The 16,538-nt window shown below is 48.0% G+C and overlaps 1 protein-coding gene across 1 annotated transcript in view; it reads right to left on the bottom strand.

Annotated features, from left to right (window-relative positions):
* LOC140458192 (protein-methionine sulfoxide oxidase mical3a-like) overlaps window positions 1-16,538 on the bottom strand; it is a 433,786-nt gene that overhangs the window by 219,323 nt on the left and 197,925 nt on the right. Inside the window, exon 15 of the mRNA XM_072552428.1 lies at window positions 9,453-9,562. Within this exon, the coding sequence (XP_072408529.1) occupies window positions 9,453-9,562 (110 nt within the window). The remainder of the gene's footprint in view (window positions 1-9,452; window positions 9,563-16,538) is intronic.

The raw sequence follows: 16,538 nt of genomic DNA, 5'->3' as shown, positions 1-16,538 counted from the left end.
ACAGAACTGTTCAATAACCCAGGATAGTGTGTTTGATAATCCAGGACAAAACTATTCAATAACCCAGGACAGTGTGTTCGATAATCCAGGACAGAACTGATCAATAACCCAGGACAGTGTGTTCGATAATCCAGGACAAAACTGTACAATAATCCAGGACAGTGTGTTCAATAATCCAGGACACGGAGATCACTAACCCAGGACAGAACTGATCAATAATCCAGGACAGTGTGTTCAATAATGCAGCAGGTCAGGCAGCATCCAAGGAGCAGGAGAACCGTCGATTCTCCTGCTCCTTTGATGCTGCCTGACCTGCTGCGCTCTTCCAGCAACACATTTTCAGCTCTGATCTCCAGCATCTGCAGTCCTCACTTTCTCCCAGTGTGTTCACTAACCCACGACAGAGAGATCACTAACCCAGGACAGAGAGATCACTAACCCAGGACAGGGTATTCAATAATCCAGGACATTGAGAACAATAACCCAGGAAAGACTGATCAACAAGCCAGGAAAGTGAGACCAATAACACAGGACACTGTGATCAATAACTCAGGACAGCGAGATCAATAAGCTCCGGGATATCGAGCTCTCGGTCCCGGGATATCCTGCTCTCTGTCCCGGGATATCGCGCTCACTGTCCCGGGATATCGCGCTCACTGTCCCGCGATATCGAGCTCACTGTCCCGCGATATCGAGCTCACTGTCCCGCGATATCGAGCTCACTGTCCCGGGATATCCTGCTCACTGTCCCGGGATATTGAGCTCATGTCCCAGGTTATCCTGCTCTCTGTCCCGAGGTATCGAGCTCTCTGTCCCCGGATATCGATCCCTCTGTCCCCGGATATCGATCCCTCTGTCCCCGGATATCGATCCCTCTGTCCCCGGATATCGATCCCTCTGTCCCCGGATATCGATCCCTCTGTCCCCGGATATCGATCCCTCTGTCCCCGGATATCCTCCTCTCTGTCCCAGGATATCCTGGTCTCTGTCCCAGGATATCCTGGTCTCTGTCCCAGGATATCCTGGTCTCTGTCCCGGGATATCGAGCTTATGTCCCAGGTTATCCTGCTCTCTGTCTCAAGATATTGAGCTCACTGTCCCGGGATATCCTGCTCTCTGTCCCGCGATATCGAGCTCACTGTCCCAGGTTATCCTGCTCTCTGTCCCAGGATATCGCCGGGATATCGAGCTCACTGTCCCAGGATATCCTGCTCTCTGTCCCGAGATATCGAGCTCACTGTCCCAGGATAAGCTGCTCTCTGTCCCGGGATATCGAGCTCACTGTCCCAGGTTAGCTGCTCTCTGTCCCGGGATATCGAGCTCACTGTCCCAGGTTATCCTGCTCTCTGTCCCGGGATATTGGGCTCACTGTGGCTGGTCCACCTGCTCTTTGTTTCAGAATATCGAGCTGTCTGACTGTCCTGGGTTATCCTGCTATCCTGGGGTATTGCATTCACTGTCCCATGATATCCTGGGACAGAGAGCAGGATAACCTGCGACAGTGATCTCGATATCCCGGGGCAGAGAGCAGGATATCCTGGGACAGTGAGTTCAATATCCCGGGACAGAGAGCAGGATAATCTGGGACAGTGAGCTCGATATCCCGGGACAGCGATCAGGATATCCTGGGACAGTGAGCTCAATATCCCGGCGATATCCCGGGACAGAGAGCAGGATAACCTGGGACAGTGAGCTCGATATCCCGGGACAGCGATCAGGATATCCTGGGACAGTGAGCTCAATATCCCGGCGATATCCCGGGACAGAGAGCAGGATAACCTGGGACAGTGAGCTCGATATCCCGGGACAGCGATCAGGATATCCTGGGACAGTGAGCTCAATATCTCGGGACAGAGAGCAGGATATCCTGGGACAGTGAGCTCAATATCCCGGCAATATCCCGGCGATATCCCGGGACAGAGCGCAGGATAACCTGGGACAGTGAGCTCAATATCCTGAGACAGAGAGCAGGATATCCTGGGACAGTGAGCTCGATATCCCGGGACAGAGAGCTCGATATCCCGGGACAGAGAGCTCGATATCCCGGGACAGAGAGCTCGATATCCCGGGACAGAGAGCTCGATATCCCGGGACAGTGAGCTCAATATCCCGGGACAGTGAGCTCAATATCCCGGGACAGAGAGCTCGATATCCCGGGACAGAGAGCTCGATATCCCGGGACAGTGAGCTCGATATCCCGGGACAGTGAGCTCGATATCCCGGGACAGAGAGCTCGATATAATGGTAGATGGGTTACTGTCAGTGGACGGATAGGGAACCAGCAGATAGTGCAGGGTTTCCTTCTGGTCATTCCCCTCAACAACAAGCATACCATTTTGGATACTGTTGGGGGAGGATGACCAGGGGTAAGCAATGGGGTACAGGTCTCCGGCACAGAATATGTACCTATTGCTCGGAGGGAAGGGGGAAGAGGAGCAGGGCATAACTCAATGGGGACTCCATAATTAGGGGGACAGATAAGAAGTTCTGTGGGGACGAGAGAGACTCACGGTTGGTGCATTGCCTCCCAGGTGCCAGGGTTTGTGATGTCTCTGATCATGTTTTTGGGATCTTTGAAGGGGAGGGGGAGCAGCCCCAATTCCTGGTCCACATAAGCACCAACGACATAGGTAGGAAAAGGGATGGGGATTTAAAGCAGAAATTCAGGGAGCTAGGGTGGAAGCTTAGTGCTCGAACAAACAAAGTTGTTATCTCTGGTTTGTTGGCTGTGCCACGTGCTAGCGAGGTGAGGAATAGGGAAAGAGAAGAGTTGTACACGTGGCGACAAGGATGGTGCTGGAGGGAGGGTTTTGGATCCCTGGATAATTGGGACTCATTCTGGGGCAGGTGGGACCTCTACAAGCAGGATGGCCTACACCTGAACCAGTGGGTACCAATATCGGGGAGGATATTTGCTGATGCAAATTTCCATAAGTTCTATATTTCAATTGTGTCCAACCCCTGCAATTTCCTTTCCCAGCCTATGGAACCTAAATCTTGCCTAATTGCAACATAATTGCATTTTCCCCAGCTATAACTCTTGCTCTGCGGTACATACCTATCCTTTTCCATCGCAAAAGTAAACATAACCGAATTGTGGTCACTATCACCAAAGTGCTCAGAGATTGCTAAGACTTTGGTTAATTTCTTTATGTCATCATTGTCTACAGGAATAGTACCAGAAGACTGGAGGATATCAAATATAGTTCCCTTGTTCAAGAAGGGGAATAAAGACAACCCTGGAAATTATAGACCAGCGAGCCTTACTTCACTTGTGGGTAAAGCGTTGGAAAGGGTTTTAAGAGATAGGATTTATAATCAACTAGAAAGGAATAATTTGATTAGGGACAGTCAACATAGTTTTGTGAAGGGTAGGTCATGCCTCACAAACCTTTTTGAGTTCTTTGACATGGTGACCAATAAGGTGGATGAGGGGAAAGTGGTTGATGTGGTGTTCAAACAATCCACAGGTACCTTGGACGAGTACGCCACCATCGACACAGACTTTATCAGCGAGTGTGTGGAACACTGCATACCGAGGCAGTCAACCTGGGTGTTCTCCAACTGGAAACCCTGGATGAATCAGGACATACAGAACCTGCTAAAAGCCAGGCATGAGGCTTTCAGATCAGGAGACCCACTCAAATATAAGGAATCCAAGTATGACCTTCGCAGAGTCAAAAGGACAACCAAGGACCAATACTGATCCAAACTAGACCTGAGGCAGACACCCAGCGACTATGGAAAGGACTGAATGACATCACAGTTTCTAAAACGAGACAGTGCAAGATAGCAGACGATGACACATCCCTCCCAGATCACCTCAACGCCTTCTATGCTTGCTTTGAGCAGAACTTTGGCGGAGAGGTAACAGCTATTCTGACAACTCCTGACAAACCTATCCCAACAGTCACTGCATCAGAGGTCAGATCAGTTTTCCTTCAGGTGAATCCAAGGAAAGCGATGGGACCAGACGGAATACCAGGCTGTTCACTCAGAGCACGTGCAGATCAACTGGTAGGGGTCTTCCCGGACATCTTCAACCTCTCCCTGCAGCAGGCCACTGTCCCTGTTTCAAGGGGGCTCAGGCAGCATGTCCCAATGACTACCGCACAGTGGCCCTAACTTCAGTGATCATGAAGTGCCTTGAAAGGCTGGTCATGGCATTAATCAGCTCCAGCCTCCCCACTACTCTTGACCCATTCCAATTTGCCTATCGGACCAACAGATCCACATCAGACGCCATATCACTTGCCCTTCACTCCTCCCTCGAACAACTTGACACCAAGAACAGCTACATAAGAATCCTACTCATTGACTGTAGTTCAGCCTTCAAAACTATTATCCCCTTGAGACTGATTACTAAACTTAGTGATCTCAGACTAAGCCCCACTCTCTGCAACTGGATCCTCAGTTTCCTGACCCACAGGCCACAATCAGTGAAGATCAGGGACAATATTTCATCCTCACTAACACTCAACACTGGAGCCCCCAGGGGTGCGTACTCAGCCCCTTCCTGTACTCACTGTATACCCATGACTGCGTCGCCAAATACCAGACTAATGCCATTTACAAATTCACTGATGACACCACATAGACTTTTGAATCTCAGATGGCGACGAAACAAACTACATCTGGTAAAATGGTAAAGTGGGATGTTACTCATGCCTCCCTACACATTAACTGCACAGAGGTGGAACGAGTGGAGAATGTCAAGCTCCTGGGAGTGGCCATCCACAACAAGCTTTCTTGGACTCTTCGTGTAGACGCAGTGGTTACAAAGGCCCAACAACATCTCTTCTTCCTCAGACAGCTGAGAAAATTTGGCATGATGGCCAAACCTTTGTCAACTTTTATAGGTGCGCCATCGAGAGTATTATGTCTGGATGTATCACTCCCTGGTATGGCAACTGTACCATTCAAGATCAGAGATGATTACAGAGAATGATGAACTCGGCCCGGACAATCGCAAAGACCAACCTCTCATCTATAGAATCCATCTACCAGGCCCGCTGTCAAGAAAAGGCCGCCAGCATTCTCAAAGATCCCTCCCACCCTGGCAATGTTTTTCTACAACCTCTACCATCAGGGGAGGAGGTACAGAAGCCTGAACAGATGCACCAGCTGGTTTCGAAACAGTTTCTACCTTACTGTCTTTAGAATACTGAATGGACTTTCAAACTCTTAACTTTCGCCTGTATCCATGTTTTTGTTTTTGCTGCTGTATACCTATTATTTACTTAATTTGTGCTACTTAACTATCTGATCTGCCTGTATTGCTCACAAGGCAAAGCTTTTCACTGTGCCTCAGTACACGTGACAATCAATTCAATTCAATATGGATTTCAGTAAGGCGTTTGATAAGGTTCCCCACGGTAGGCTATTGCACAAAATATGGAAACATGGGATTGAGAGTGATTTGGTGGTTTAGATCAGAAATTGGCTAGTTGAAAGAAGACAGAGGGTGGTGGTTGATGGGAAATATCCATCCTGGAGTTCAGTTACTAGTGGGGTAAGGATCTGTTTTGGGTCCATTGTTGTTTGTCATTTATATAAATGACCCGGATGATGGCACGGAAGGATGGGTTGGTAGATTTGAGGATGACACTAAGGTCGGTAGAGTTGTGGATAGTGACGAAGATTGTTGTAGATTACAGAGGGACATAGATAAGCTGTAGAGCTAGTTGAGAGGTGACAAATGGAGTTTAATGCGAAAAAATGTGAGGTGATTCACTTTGGAAGAAGTAACAGAAATGCAGAGTACTGGGATAATGGTAAGATTCTTGGTAGTGTAGATGAGCAGAGAGATCTGTGTCCATGTGCATAGATCACTGAAAGTTGCCACCCAAGTTGATAGGGTTGTTAAGAAGGCATACAGTGTGTTAGTTTTTACTGGTAGAGGGATTGAGTCTCATTGCCATGAGGTTATGCTACAGCTGTACAAAACTCTGGTGCAGCCACACTTGGAGTATTGCGTACAGTTCTGTTCACCGCATTATAGGAAGGATGTGGAAGCTTCGGAAAGGGTTCAGAGGAGATTTACTAGGATGCTGCCTGGTCTGGAGGGAAGGTCTTATTAGGAAAGGCGGAGGGACTCGAGGCTGTTATCGTTAGTGAGAAGAAGGCTGAGAGGTGACTTAATTGAGACATATAAGGTAATTAGAGGGTTAGATAGGGTGGACGGTGAAAGCCTGTTTCCTCGGATGGTGATGGATAGTGTGAGGGGACATAGCTGTAAATTGAGGGGTGATAGATATAGGACAGATGTCAGAGAGATGTCAGAGGTAGGTTCTTGGTGTGGAACGCACTGCCTGCAACAGTAGTAGTCTCACCAACTTTAAGGGCAGTTAAATGGACATTGGATAAACATATGGACGAGAATGGAATAGTGTAGGATAGATAGGTTTTAGGTTGATTTCACAGGGCGGTGCAATATCGAGGGCCGAAGGCCTGTACTGTGCAGTCAGGTTCTATGTTCTATAATAACTCAGGACAGTGAGCTCACTATCACGGGTCAGAGAGAGCAGGGTCATCTGGTGCAGTGAGCTTGATATTGCAGGAGAGAGAGCAGGATGACCTGAGACAGTGGGACTAAGAAGCCTGGATAGTGATCTCACTAAACCTTCCCTAATCTCCTGAGACCATCTTCCACAACCCATGCCAAGCTCACTGAGATTCTCCTGATGTCAAATAAAGAGAGAGAACAGGAAAGCCCCCTTTTAGCTTGTTGAGTTTGAATAGCTGATTGTTTTAAATGTTGCCAGGTACGTTTGTAGTTTTGCTTGTGAAACAGTGGTGTTAGCCCCGGACTGTGAAGGTTCTGAGAGTGGTTGATCAGACATATTAACTAATGGCATCTCCTCAACAGTCAATTGCATTGGTGTTCGGGAGCAGGAGGAGCCCCTTGAGATCAGAGCTGATTGTAAAACTAACTCCATCTGCTCAACATCATCATAGTGGCCTGCTATCTTCGGTCACTCTCCTTATTTATAAAACCCAGTAATCACTCCAAACCTGATGTTAAGCTGACAGTTCAATAATTCCCTAGACTTCCTCTGTCACCTTACTGCAATCAGAGAGCAATTTTATAACATGCCATTCTGGAGAGACAGTTCCTGCTCAGGGCAGTTTAATGTGCTCATTTTAAGTGCTTTTAACTCTAGGATGGAAACCATGTGGTCATCCCTCACTTGTGCCATTATTTCTACTTTCCTTATTTTGCTGATTCAATATTTTGTTTCTTTGGGGGTGAATGGAATTTTAGTTTCTTTTTCTCTTGTAAGTTCTGCTGTAAAGTAATTACTGAACATATTGATACTTTGAAAGATCAGCATTAACACCATTCCTCAAACAGATATAAAAAGGTGTTTATATTGATTTTGATTTCCATTGCAAGGTCCTTATCACATTCCTTTATCTAACATTTACCATTGATTTTGTCTCCTTTCTGTCTTTTCTCCGGCTATCAGAACAATGTACTATTCTTCGCATTCTCTGTAATTTTTCTTTTAGTTTATGTAGCTTCTAATTCTTTAGCTGTACGTGGCTGCATTTTCTTTAGAAAATAGATCTCTTATCCTTCAGGGACATTGACTGGTGGGTTTTGTGCCACATTCCAGTACTTTTTTTAAAAAAAAACTTTCCTTTGACATTTTATGCAACTGGACTGCACAGGAGACAAATAAGACACAGTCTTTGCTTCATCTTATTGGAAAGCAACTTTACCTCAATATAAAAGGAGCAGCCATTTTGAGTTTGCCCCTCTCAAACTCTACGCTGAATTTGATCATATTATAATAGTTGTTTAACAAGCATTCATGCACCATTATAGAATCATGGAAGTTTACAGTACAGAGGAAGGCTATTCAGCCCATTGTCTCTATACCTGCTCCTAGAAGAGCTACCCAGCTAGTCCTATTCTCTAGCCCTGTCACCATAGCCCTCTAGCTTCATCCCTTTCAAATATATATCCAGCTCTCTTTTGAAACCTCCTATCGAATCTGCCTCCACCATTCTTCCAGGCAGCACATTCCAAACTCTAATGATCCTAAGTTAACAAGTTGCTCCTCATCTCACTCCTAGCTCTTCTGCTGACAATCTTGAAATTGTGACCCTACTTACTGACATGCCTACTTGTGGAAACTGAATACTGTATCCTTCTGTTACCCTGTCAAAATTGTTCATAATTTTGAACATCTAAATAAAGCCACCTCTTAACCTTTTCTGCTCCAAAGGCTTACAACAGATCACAAATTTTCAAGATGTTATGAAGAATGAGATGACTTATAAAATTCAGGTGTTTGTTCCACCTGAACCAGTGTGGTTACATGATGGTTACAAAAGTTATTGAAGAAGTGTTTTTTTAACAAATGGCTGATCACTTTAAAAATAGGTTGGAACTATCACCAGGTAATGAAACAGCATGTTAGAATAGCATTTTCACACAGAGGACTTTTGCAGAAAGAAAATGTTTACCAGAGGGGGACACCAAGACAGGGGCTGTGTGAAACCATGAATATCAAGAGAGACAAATAGAGTCATACAGGCATAGAGTCGTAGAGATGTACAGTAAGGAAACAGACCCTTCGGTCCAAATCACAATCCAAGAATTCGAACAATATTCCAGCAAAACCTTAAACTGAGGCCTGTCCCATCCTCAGGTGGAGGGAAAAAAAAGCCTACGGTACAATATCAACAAACAGCAAGGAAGATCCATCCACCTCATGACTCTGGTGATCTTTATAACCCACATCAATAATAAGACCGACTTTAAATCTTAAGCGAGTTTTGTGAATCAGTTGGGATCTCATCAGTTCCCTGAAAAAGCTCCCTTTTGCTTGGAGTACAAACAAACTGGATTAGCATTTGAAAAATAAGATATTAAAAAACAGCAGGGAAGGGGGCTACAGAGCTTCCAACTGTGAAACAGATGGAACCACCAACACAGTGAAGGACTGATGGATGTGCAGGGTTATCTCGTCTAAAACAGCAACAAATAAATTCTGTCAAACAAGAAAACTGCCCAGCAAACATCAATAACACAAACTGAAACAGCTAGAGCTGAAGGCAGTAGTACCACTGGATCACACAGGGGAGAGGGGCGCTCTCAAGACTGTACAGGAGGGAGTATAGGAGGTGAGTATAGGAGGTGAGCTTCAAATCCCTGGGCTGGTTGTCATTTCCTTCTATGTCTGTCTCTCTCATTGTTATAAACTCTCAGTGCACCTGACATTAAACAGCTTCATCTCCTCCTTATTCTGATGTCATCCACAACAACTGCACAATGAGACTTTGAGAGAAAATAAAGGTCAGTCTTTATTGACCATTATCTCCTGGTTGAATGAATTGTCTCTTGTTTCGTTTTGATCGCAACAAAACTCAAATAGCTGCCATCTCTCATCAAGTGGGCCCAACTCCACTCTGTGTAATCTCAGGCACCCCAAGCTGCTTACCTTCGGCCCCCTCTTGCGAGTGATCGTCTGTCCCAGCCTGCTGAGGAAGGAGATCGGTGACTTGGTAGCACTCACAATGTTTGACTTATCATGAAAACTGAGTAGATATTCTGTGAAGAAGAAAAGCCCAGAAATAAATTGAACAGTGAACTGACGTAAAGGCTAGTGATTGCAGATACTGAACAGACAAAATCTCCGACAGTACATCACAACCATTATTGCACAGTAAGTAACATTATGACGGTGTATTTCCTCATTCACAACTCCCTGTCATAACAAAGAGTGCATAGATACTAACAGAAGATGTTAATAAAATCTCTGCCTTCTGTTGTCAGCCAATTTTTTTATCCAGCAATTTGCACCCTTTTCATGAAATGGGTTTCAAAGTCTATTATAGGGGTCTTCATCAAATTGTTTTTGGATGTTTACATAGAAAACATCAGCTTCCTTAGAACATAGAACATAGAACATAGAACAATACAGCACAGAACAGGCCCTTCGGCCCACGATGTTGTGCCGAACTTCTAACCTAGATTAAGCACCCATCCATGTACCCATCCAAATGCCGCTTAAAGGTCGCCAATGATTCTGACTCTACCACTCCCACAGGCAGCGCATTCCATGCCCCCACCACTCTCTGGGTAAAGAACCCACCCCTGACATCTCCCGTATACCTTCCACCCTTCACCTTAAATTTATGTCCCCTTGTAACACTCTGTTGTACCCGGGGAAAAAGTTTCTGACTGTCTACTCTATCTATTCCCTTATAAACCTCTATCAAGTCACCCCTCATCCTTCGCCGTTCCAACGAGAAAAGGCCGAGAACTCTCAACCTATTCTCATACGACCTATTCTCCATTCCAGGCAACATCCTGGTAAATCTCCTCTGCACCCTCTCCAAAGCTTCCACATCTTTCCTAAAGTGAGGCGACCAGAACTGCACACAGTACTCCAACTGTGGCCTAACCAAAGTCCTGTACAGCTGCAACATCACTTCACGACTCTTGAATTCAATCCCTCTGCTAATGAACGATAATACTCCATAGGCCTTCTTACAAACTCTATCCACCTGAGTGGCAACTTTCAAAGAGCTATGAACATAGACCCCAAGATCCCTCTGTTCCTCCACCTGACTAAGAACCCTACCATTAACCCTGTATTCCGCATTCTTATTTGTTCTTCCAAAATGGACAACCTCACACTTGGCAGGGTTGAACTCCATCTGCCACTCCTCAGCCCAGCTGTGCAACATATCTAAGTCCCTTTGCAAACGACAAATGCCATCCTCACTGTCCACAACTCCACCTATCTTTGTATCATCTGCAAATTTACTGACCCACCCTTCGACTCCCTCATCTAAGTCATTAATAAAAATTACAAACAGCAGAGGACCAGAACTGATCCCTGCGGAACTCCACTTGTAACCGGGCTCCAGGCTGAATATTTACCATCTACCACCACTCTCTGCCTTCGACCGGTTAGCCAGTTTTCTATCCAATTGGCCAAATTTCCCTCTATCCCATGCCTCCTGACTTTCCGCATAAGCCTACCATGGGGAACCTTATCAAATGCCTTACTAAAATCCATGTACACTACATCCACTGCTCTACCCTCATCCACATGCTTGGTCACCTCCTCGAAGAATTCAATAAGACTTGTAAGGCAAGACCGACCCTTCACAAATCCTTCATTAAAGCATAACGTTTTGCCTTTCATAAATTCATCTTGTCTTTCATTTATTCACTTATTTTACTATTTTACAATTAAGTTTATTGTTTATAAACCAGACACAGATGAATTGATATCATTGAAATTTATGATACACACCAGTGTACACTGACTCTGTCCCCAGCTGCCAACACTCACTGAGACTGTACACACCAGTGTACACTGACCCTGTCCCCAGCTGCCAACACTCACTGAGACTGTACACACCAGTGTACACTGACTCTGTCCCCAGCTGCCAACACTCACTGAGACTGTACACACCAGTGTACACTGACTCTGTCCCCAGCTGCCAACACTCACTGAGACTGTACACACCAGTGTACACTGACCCTGTCCCCAGCTGCCAACACTCACTGAGACTGTACACACCAGTGTACACTGACCCTGTGCCCAGCTGCCAACACTCACTGAGACTGTACACACCAGAGTACACTGACCCTGTGCCCAGCTGCCAACACTCACTGAGACTGTACACACCAGTGTACACTGACCCTGTCCCCAGCTGCCAACACTCACTGAGACTGTACACACCAGTGTACACTGACCCTGTCCCCAGCTGCCAACACTCACTGAGACTGTACACACCAGTGTACACTGACTCTGTCCCCAGCTGCTAGCGCTCACTGAGACTGTACACACCAGTGTACACTGACCCTGTCCCCAGCTGCCAACACTCACTGACACTGTACACACCAGTGTACACTGACCCTGTCCCCAGCTGCCAACACTCACTGAGACTGTACACACCAGTGTACACTGACTCTGTCCCCAGCTGCCAACACTCACTGAGACTGTACACACCAGTGTACACTGACTCTGTCCCCAGCTGCCAACACTCACTGAGACTGTACACACCAGTGTACACTGACCCTGTCCCCAGCTGCCAACACTCACTGACACTGTACACACCAGAGTACACTGACCCTGTGCCCAGCTGCTAGCACTCACTGAGACTGTACACACCAGTGTACACTGGCCCTGTCCCCAGCTGCTAGCGCTCACTGAGACTGTACACACCAGTGTACACTGACCCTGTGCCCAGCTGCTAGCGCTCACTGAGACTGTAAACAGCAGTGTACACTGGCCCTGTCCCCAGCTGCCAACACTCACTGACACTGTACACACCAGTGTACACTGACCCTGTCCCCAGCTGCCAGTTCTCACTGAGACTGTACACACCAGTGTACACTGACCCTGTCCCCAGCTGCCAACACTCACTGACATTGTACACACCAGAGTACACTGACCCTGTGCCCAGCTGCTAGCGCTCACTGAGACTGTACACACCAGTGTACACTGACTCTGTCCCCAGCTGCTAGCGCTCACTGAGACTGTACACACCAGTGTACACTGACCCTGTGCCCAGCTGCTAGCGCTCACTGAGACTGTAAACAGCAGTGTACACTGGCCCTGTCCCCAGCTGCCAACACTCACTGACACTGTACACACCAGTGTACACTGACCCTGTCCCCAGCTGCCAGTTCTCACTGAGACTGTACACACCAGTGTACACTGACCCTGTCCCCAGCTGCCAACACTCACTGACATTGTACACACCAGAGTACACTGACCCTGTGCCCAGCTGCTAGCGCTCACTGAGACTGTACACACCAGAGTACACTGACCCTGTGCCCAGCTGCTAGCGCTCACTGAGACTGTACACACCAGTGTACACTGACCCTGTCCCCAGCTGCCAGTTCTCAGAGACTGTACACACCAGTGTACACTGACCCTGTCCCCAGCTGCCAACACTCACTGAGACTGTACACACCAGTGTACACTGACCCTGTCCCCAGCTGCCAACACTCACTGAGACTGTACACACCAGTGTACACTGGCCCTGTCCCCAGCTGCCAACACTCACTGAGACTGTACACACCAGTGTACACTGACCCTGTCCCCAGCTGCCAGTTCTCAGAGACTGTACACACCAGTGTACACTGACCCTGTCCCCAGCTGCCAACACTCACTGAGACTGTACACACCAGTGTACACTGACCCTGTCCCCAGCTGCCAACACTCACTGAGACTGTACACACCAGTGTACACTGGCCCTGTCCCCAGCTGCCAACACTCACTGACACTGTACACACCAGAGTACACTGACCCTGTGCCCAGCTGCTAGCACTCACTGAGACTGTACACACCAGTGTACACTGACCCTGTGCCCAGCTGCTAGCGCTCACTGAGACTGTAAACAGCAGTGTACACTGGCCCTGTCCCCAGCTGCCAACACTCACTGACACTGTACACACCAGTGTACACTGACCCTGTGCCCAGCTGCTAGCGCTCACTGAGACTGTACACACCAGAGTACACTGACCCTGTCCCCAGCTGCCAACACTCACTGAGACTGTACACACCAGAGTACACTGACCCTGTCCCCAGCTGCCAGTTCTCACTGAGACTAAACTCTGCAGTGGGGAGGTGCTGGCCTATTGGTATACTTATGAGACTATTAATATAGAAACCTAGCTAATGCTTTTGGGATACAGGTTCAAATCCCACCAAGGCTGTCAGTGAGAACTGGCAGCTGGGGACAGGGTCAGTGTACTCTGGTGTGTACAGTCTCAGTGAGCGCTAGCAGCTGGGCACAGGGTCAGTGTACTCTGGTGTGTACAATGTCAGTGAGTGTTGGCAGCTGGGGACAGGGTCAGTGTACACTGGTGTGTACAGTCTCAGTGAGCGCTAGCAGCTGGGCACAGGGTCAGTGTACTCTGGTGTGTACAATGTCAGTGAGTGTTGGCAGCTGGGGACAGGGTCAGTGTACACTGGTGTGTACAGTCTCAGTGAGAACTGGCAGTAACATCTGGTACTAAGAAGCGACTGATGAGTATGAAGCCATTGTCATAGAGTCATAGAGATGTACAGCACGGAAACAGACCCTTCAGTCCAACCCGTCCATTCTGACCAGATATCCCAACCCAATCTAGTCCCACCTGCCAGCACCCGGCCCATTTCCCTCCAAACCCTTCCTATTCATATACCCATCCAAATGCCTCTTAAATGTTGCAATTGTACCAGCCTCCTCCACATCCTCTGGCAGCAGATTCCACACACTTACCACCCTCTGCGTGAAAATGTTGCCCCTTAGGTTTCTTTTATATCTTTCCCCTCTCACCATAAACTTATGCCCTCTAGTTCTGGACTCCCCAACCCCAGGGAAAAGACTTTGTTTATTCATCCTATCCATGCCCCTCATAATTTTGTAAACCTCTATAAGTTCACCCCTCAGCCTCCGACGCTCCAGGGAAAACAGCCCCAGCCTGTTCAGCCTCTCCATATAGCTCAAATCCTCCAACCCTGGCAACAGCCTTGTAAATCTTTTCTGAACCCTTTCAAGTTTCACAACATCTTTCCGATAGGAAGGATACCAGAACTGAACAGCCGCAACATGACCTCCCAACTCCTGTACTCAATACTCTGACCAATAAAGGAAAGCATACCAAACGCCACCTTCACTATCCTATCTACCTGCGACTCCACTTTCAAGGAGCTATGAACCTGCATTCCAAGGTCTCTTTGTTCAGCAACACTCCCTAGGACCCTACCATTAAGTGTATAAATCCTGCTAAGATTTGCTTTCCCAAAATGCAGCACCTCGCATTTATCTGAATTCAACTCCATCTGCCACTTCTCAGCCCATTGGCCCATCTGGTCCAGATCCTGTTGTAATCTGAGATAACCCTCTTCGCTGTCCACTGCACCTCCAATTTTGGTTCCATCTGCAAACTTACTAACTGTACCTCTTACGCTCGCATCCAAATCATTTATGTAAATGACAAAAAAGAGGGGACCCAGCACTGATCCTTGTGGCACTCCACTGGTCACAGGCCTCCAGTCTGAAAAATAACCCTCCACCATCACCCTTTGTCTTCTACCTTTGAGCCAGTTCTATATCCAAATGGCTAGTTCTCCCTGTATTCCATGAGATCTAACCTTGCTACTCAGTCTCCCATGGGGAACCTAAGAAGGGCTTATGCCCGAAACGTCGATTCTCTTGTTCCTTTGATGCTGCCTGACCTGCTGTGCTTTTCCAGCAACACATTTTTAAGCTCTGAACCTTGTCGAACACCTTACTGAAGTCCATATAGATCACATCTACTGCTCAGCCCTCATCAATCTTCTTTGTTACTTCTTCAAAAAACTCAATCAAGTTTGTGAGACAGGATTTCCCACGCACAAAGCCATGTTGACTATCCCTAATCAGTCCTTGCCTTTCCAAATACATGTACATCCTGTCCCTCAGGATTCCCTCCAACAACTTACTCACCATCGAGGTCAGGCTCACCGGTCTATAGTTCCCTGGCTTGTCCTTACCACCCTTCTTAAACAGTGGCACCACGTTTGCCAACTTCCAGTCTTCCGGCACCTCACCTGTGACTATCGATAATACAAATATCTCAGCAAGAGGCCCAGCAATCACTTCTCTAGCTTCCCACAGAGTTCTTGGGTACACCTGATCAGGTCCTGGGGATTTATCCACCTGCACACTGACCCTGTCTCCAGCTGCCAGTGCTCACTGGGTCTAAACACTGCCGGGCACACTGACCCTGTCTCCAGCTGCCAGTGCTCAGAGACAAAATACTGCTGGGTACAGTGACCCCTCTCCAGCTGCCAGTGTTCACTGGGTCTAAACACTGCCGGGCACACTGACCCTGTCTCCAGCTGCCAGTGCTCACTGAGACCAAACACTGCTGGGCACACTGACCCTGTCTCCAGCTGCCAGTGCTCACTGGGTCTAAACACTGCCGGGCACACTGACCCTGTCTCCAGCTGCCAGTGCTCACTGGGTCTAAACACTGCCGGGCACACTGACCCTGTCTCCAGCTGCCAGTGCTCACTGGGTCTAAACACTGCCGGGTACAGTGACCCTAACTCCAGCTGCCAGTGCTCACTGGATCTAAACACTGCCGGGCACAGTGACCCTGTCTCCAGCTGCCAGTGCTCACTGAGACCAAACACTGCTGGGCACACTGACCCTGTCTCCAGCTGCCAGTGCTCACTGGGTCTAAACACTGCCGGGCACACTGACCCTGTCTCCAGCTGCCAGTGCTCACTGGGTCTAAACACTGCCGGGCACAGTGACCCTGTCTCCAGCTGCCAGTGCTCATTGAGACTAATCTCTGCCGGGTCCAGTGACCCTGTATCCAGCTGCCAGTGCTCACTAGGTCTAAACACTGCCGGGCACACTGACCCTGTCTCTAGCTGCCAGTGCTCACTGGGTCTAAACACTGCCGGGTACAGTCACCCTGTCTCCAGCTGCCAGTGCTCAGAGACAAAATACAGCTGGGTGCAGGGACCCCTCTCCAGCTGCCAGTGCTCACTGGGTCTAAACACTACCGGGCACACTGACCC

This window comes from Chiloscyllium punctatum, chromosome 32 (assembly GCF_047496795.1).
Source record: "Chiloscyllium punctatum isolate Juve2018m chromosome 32, sChiPun1.3, whole genome shotgun sequence".
Taxonomy (NCBI): Eukaryota; Metazoa; Chordata; class Chondrichthyes; order Orectolobiformes; family Hemiscylliidae; genus Chiloscyllium; species Chiloscyllium punctatum.
The sequence above is the reverse complement of the archived record's forward strand: the minus strand, read 5'-3'. Positions and strand labels throughout refer to the sequence as shown.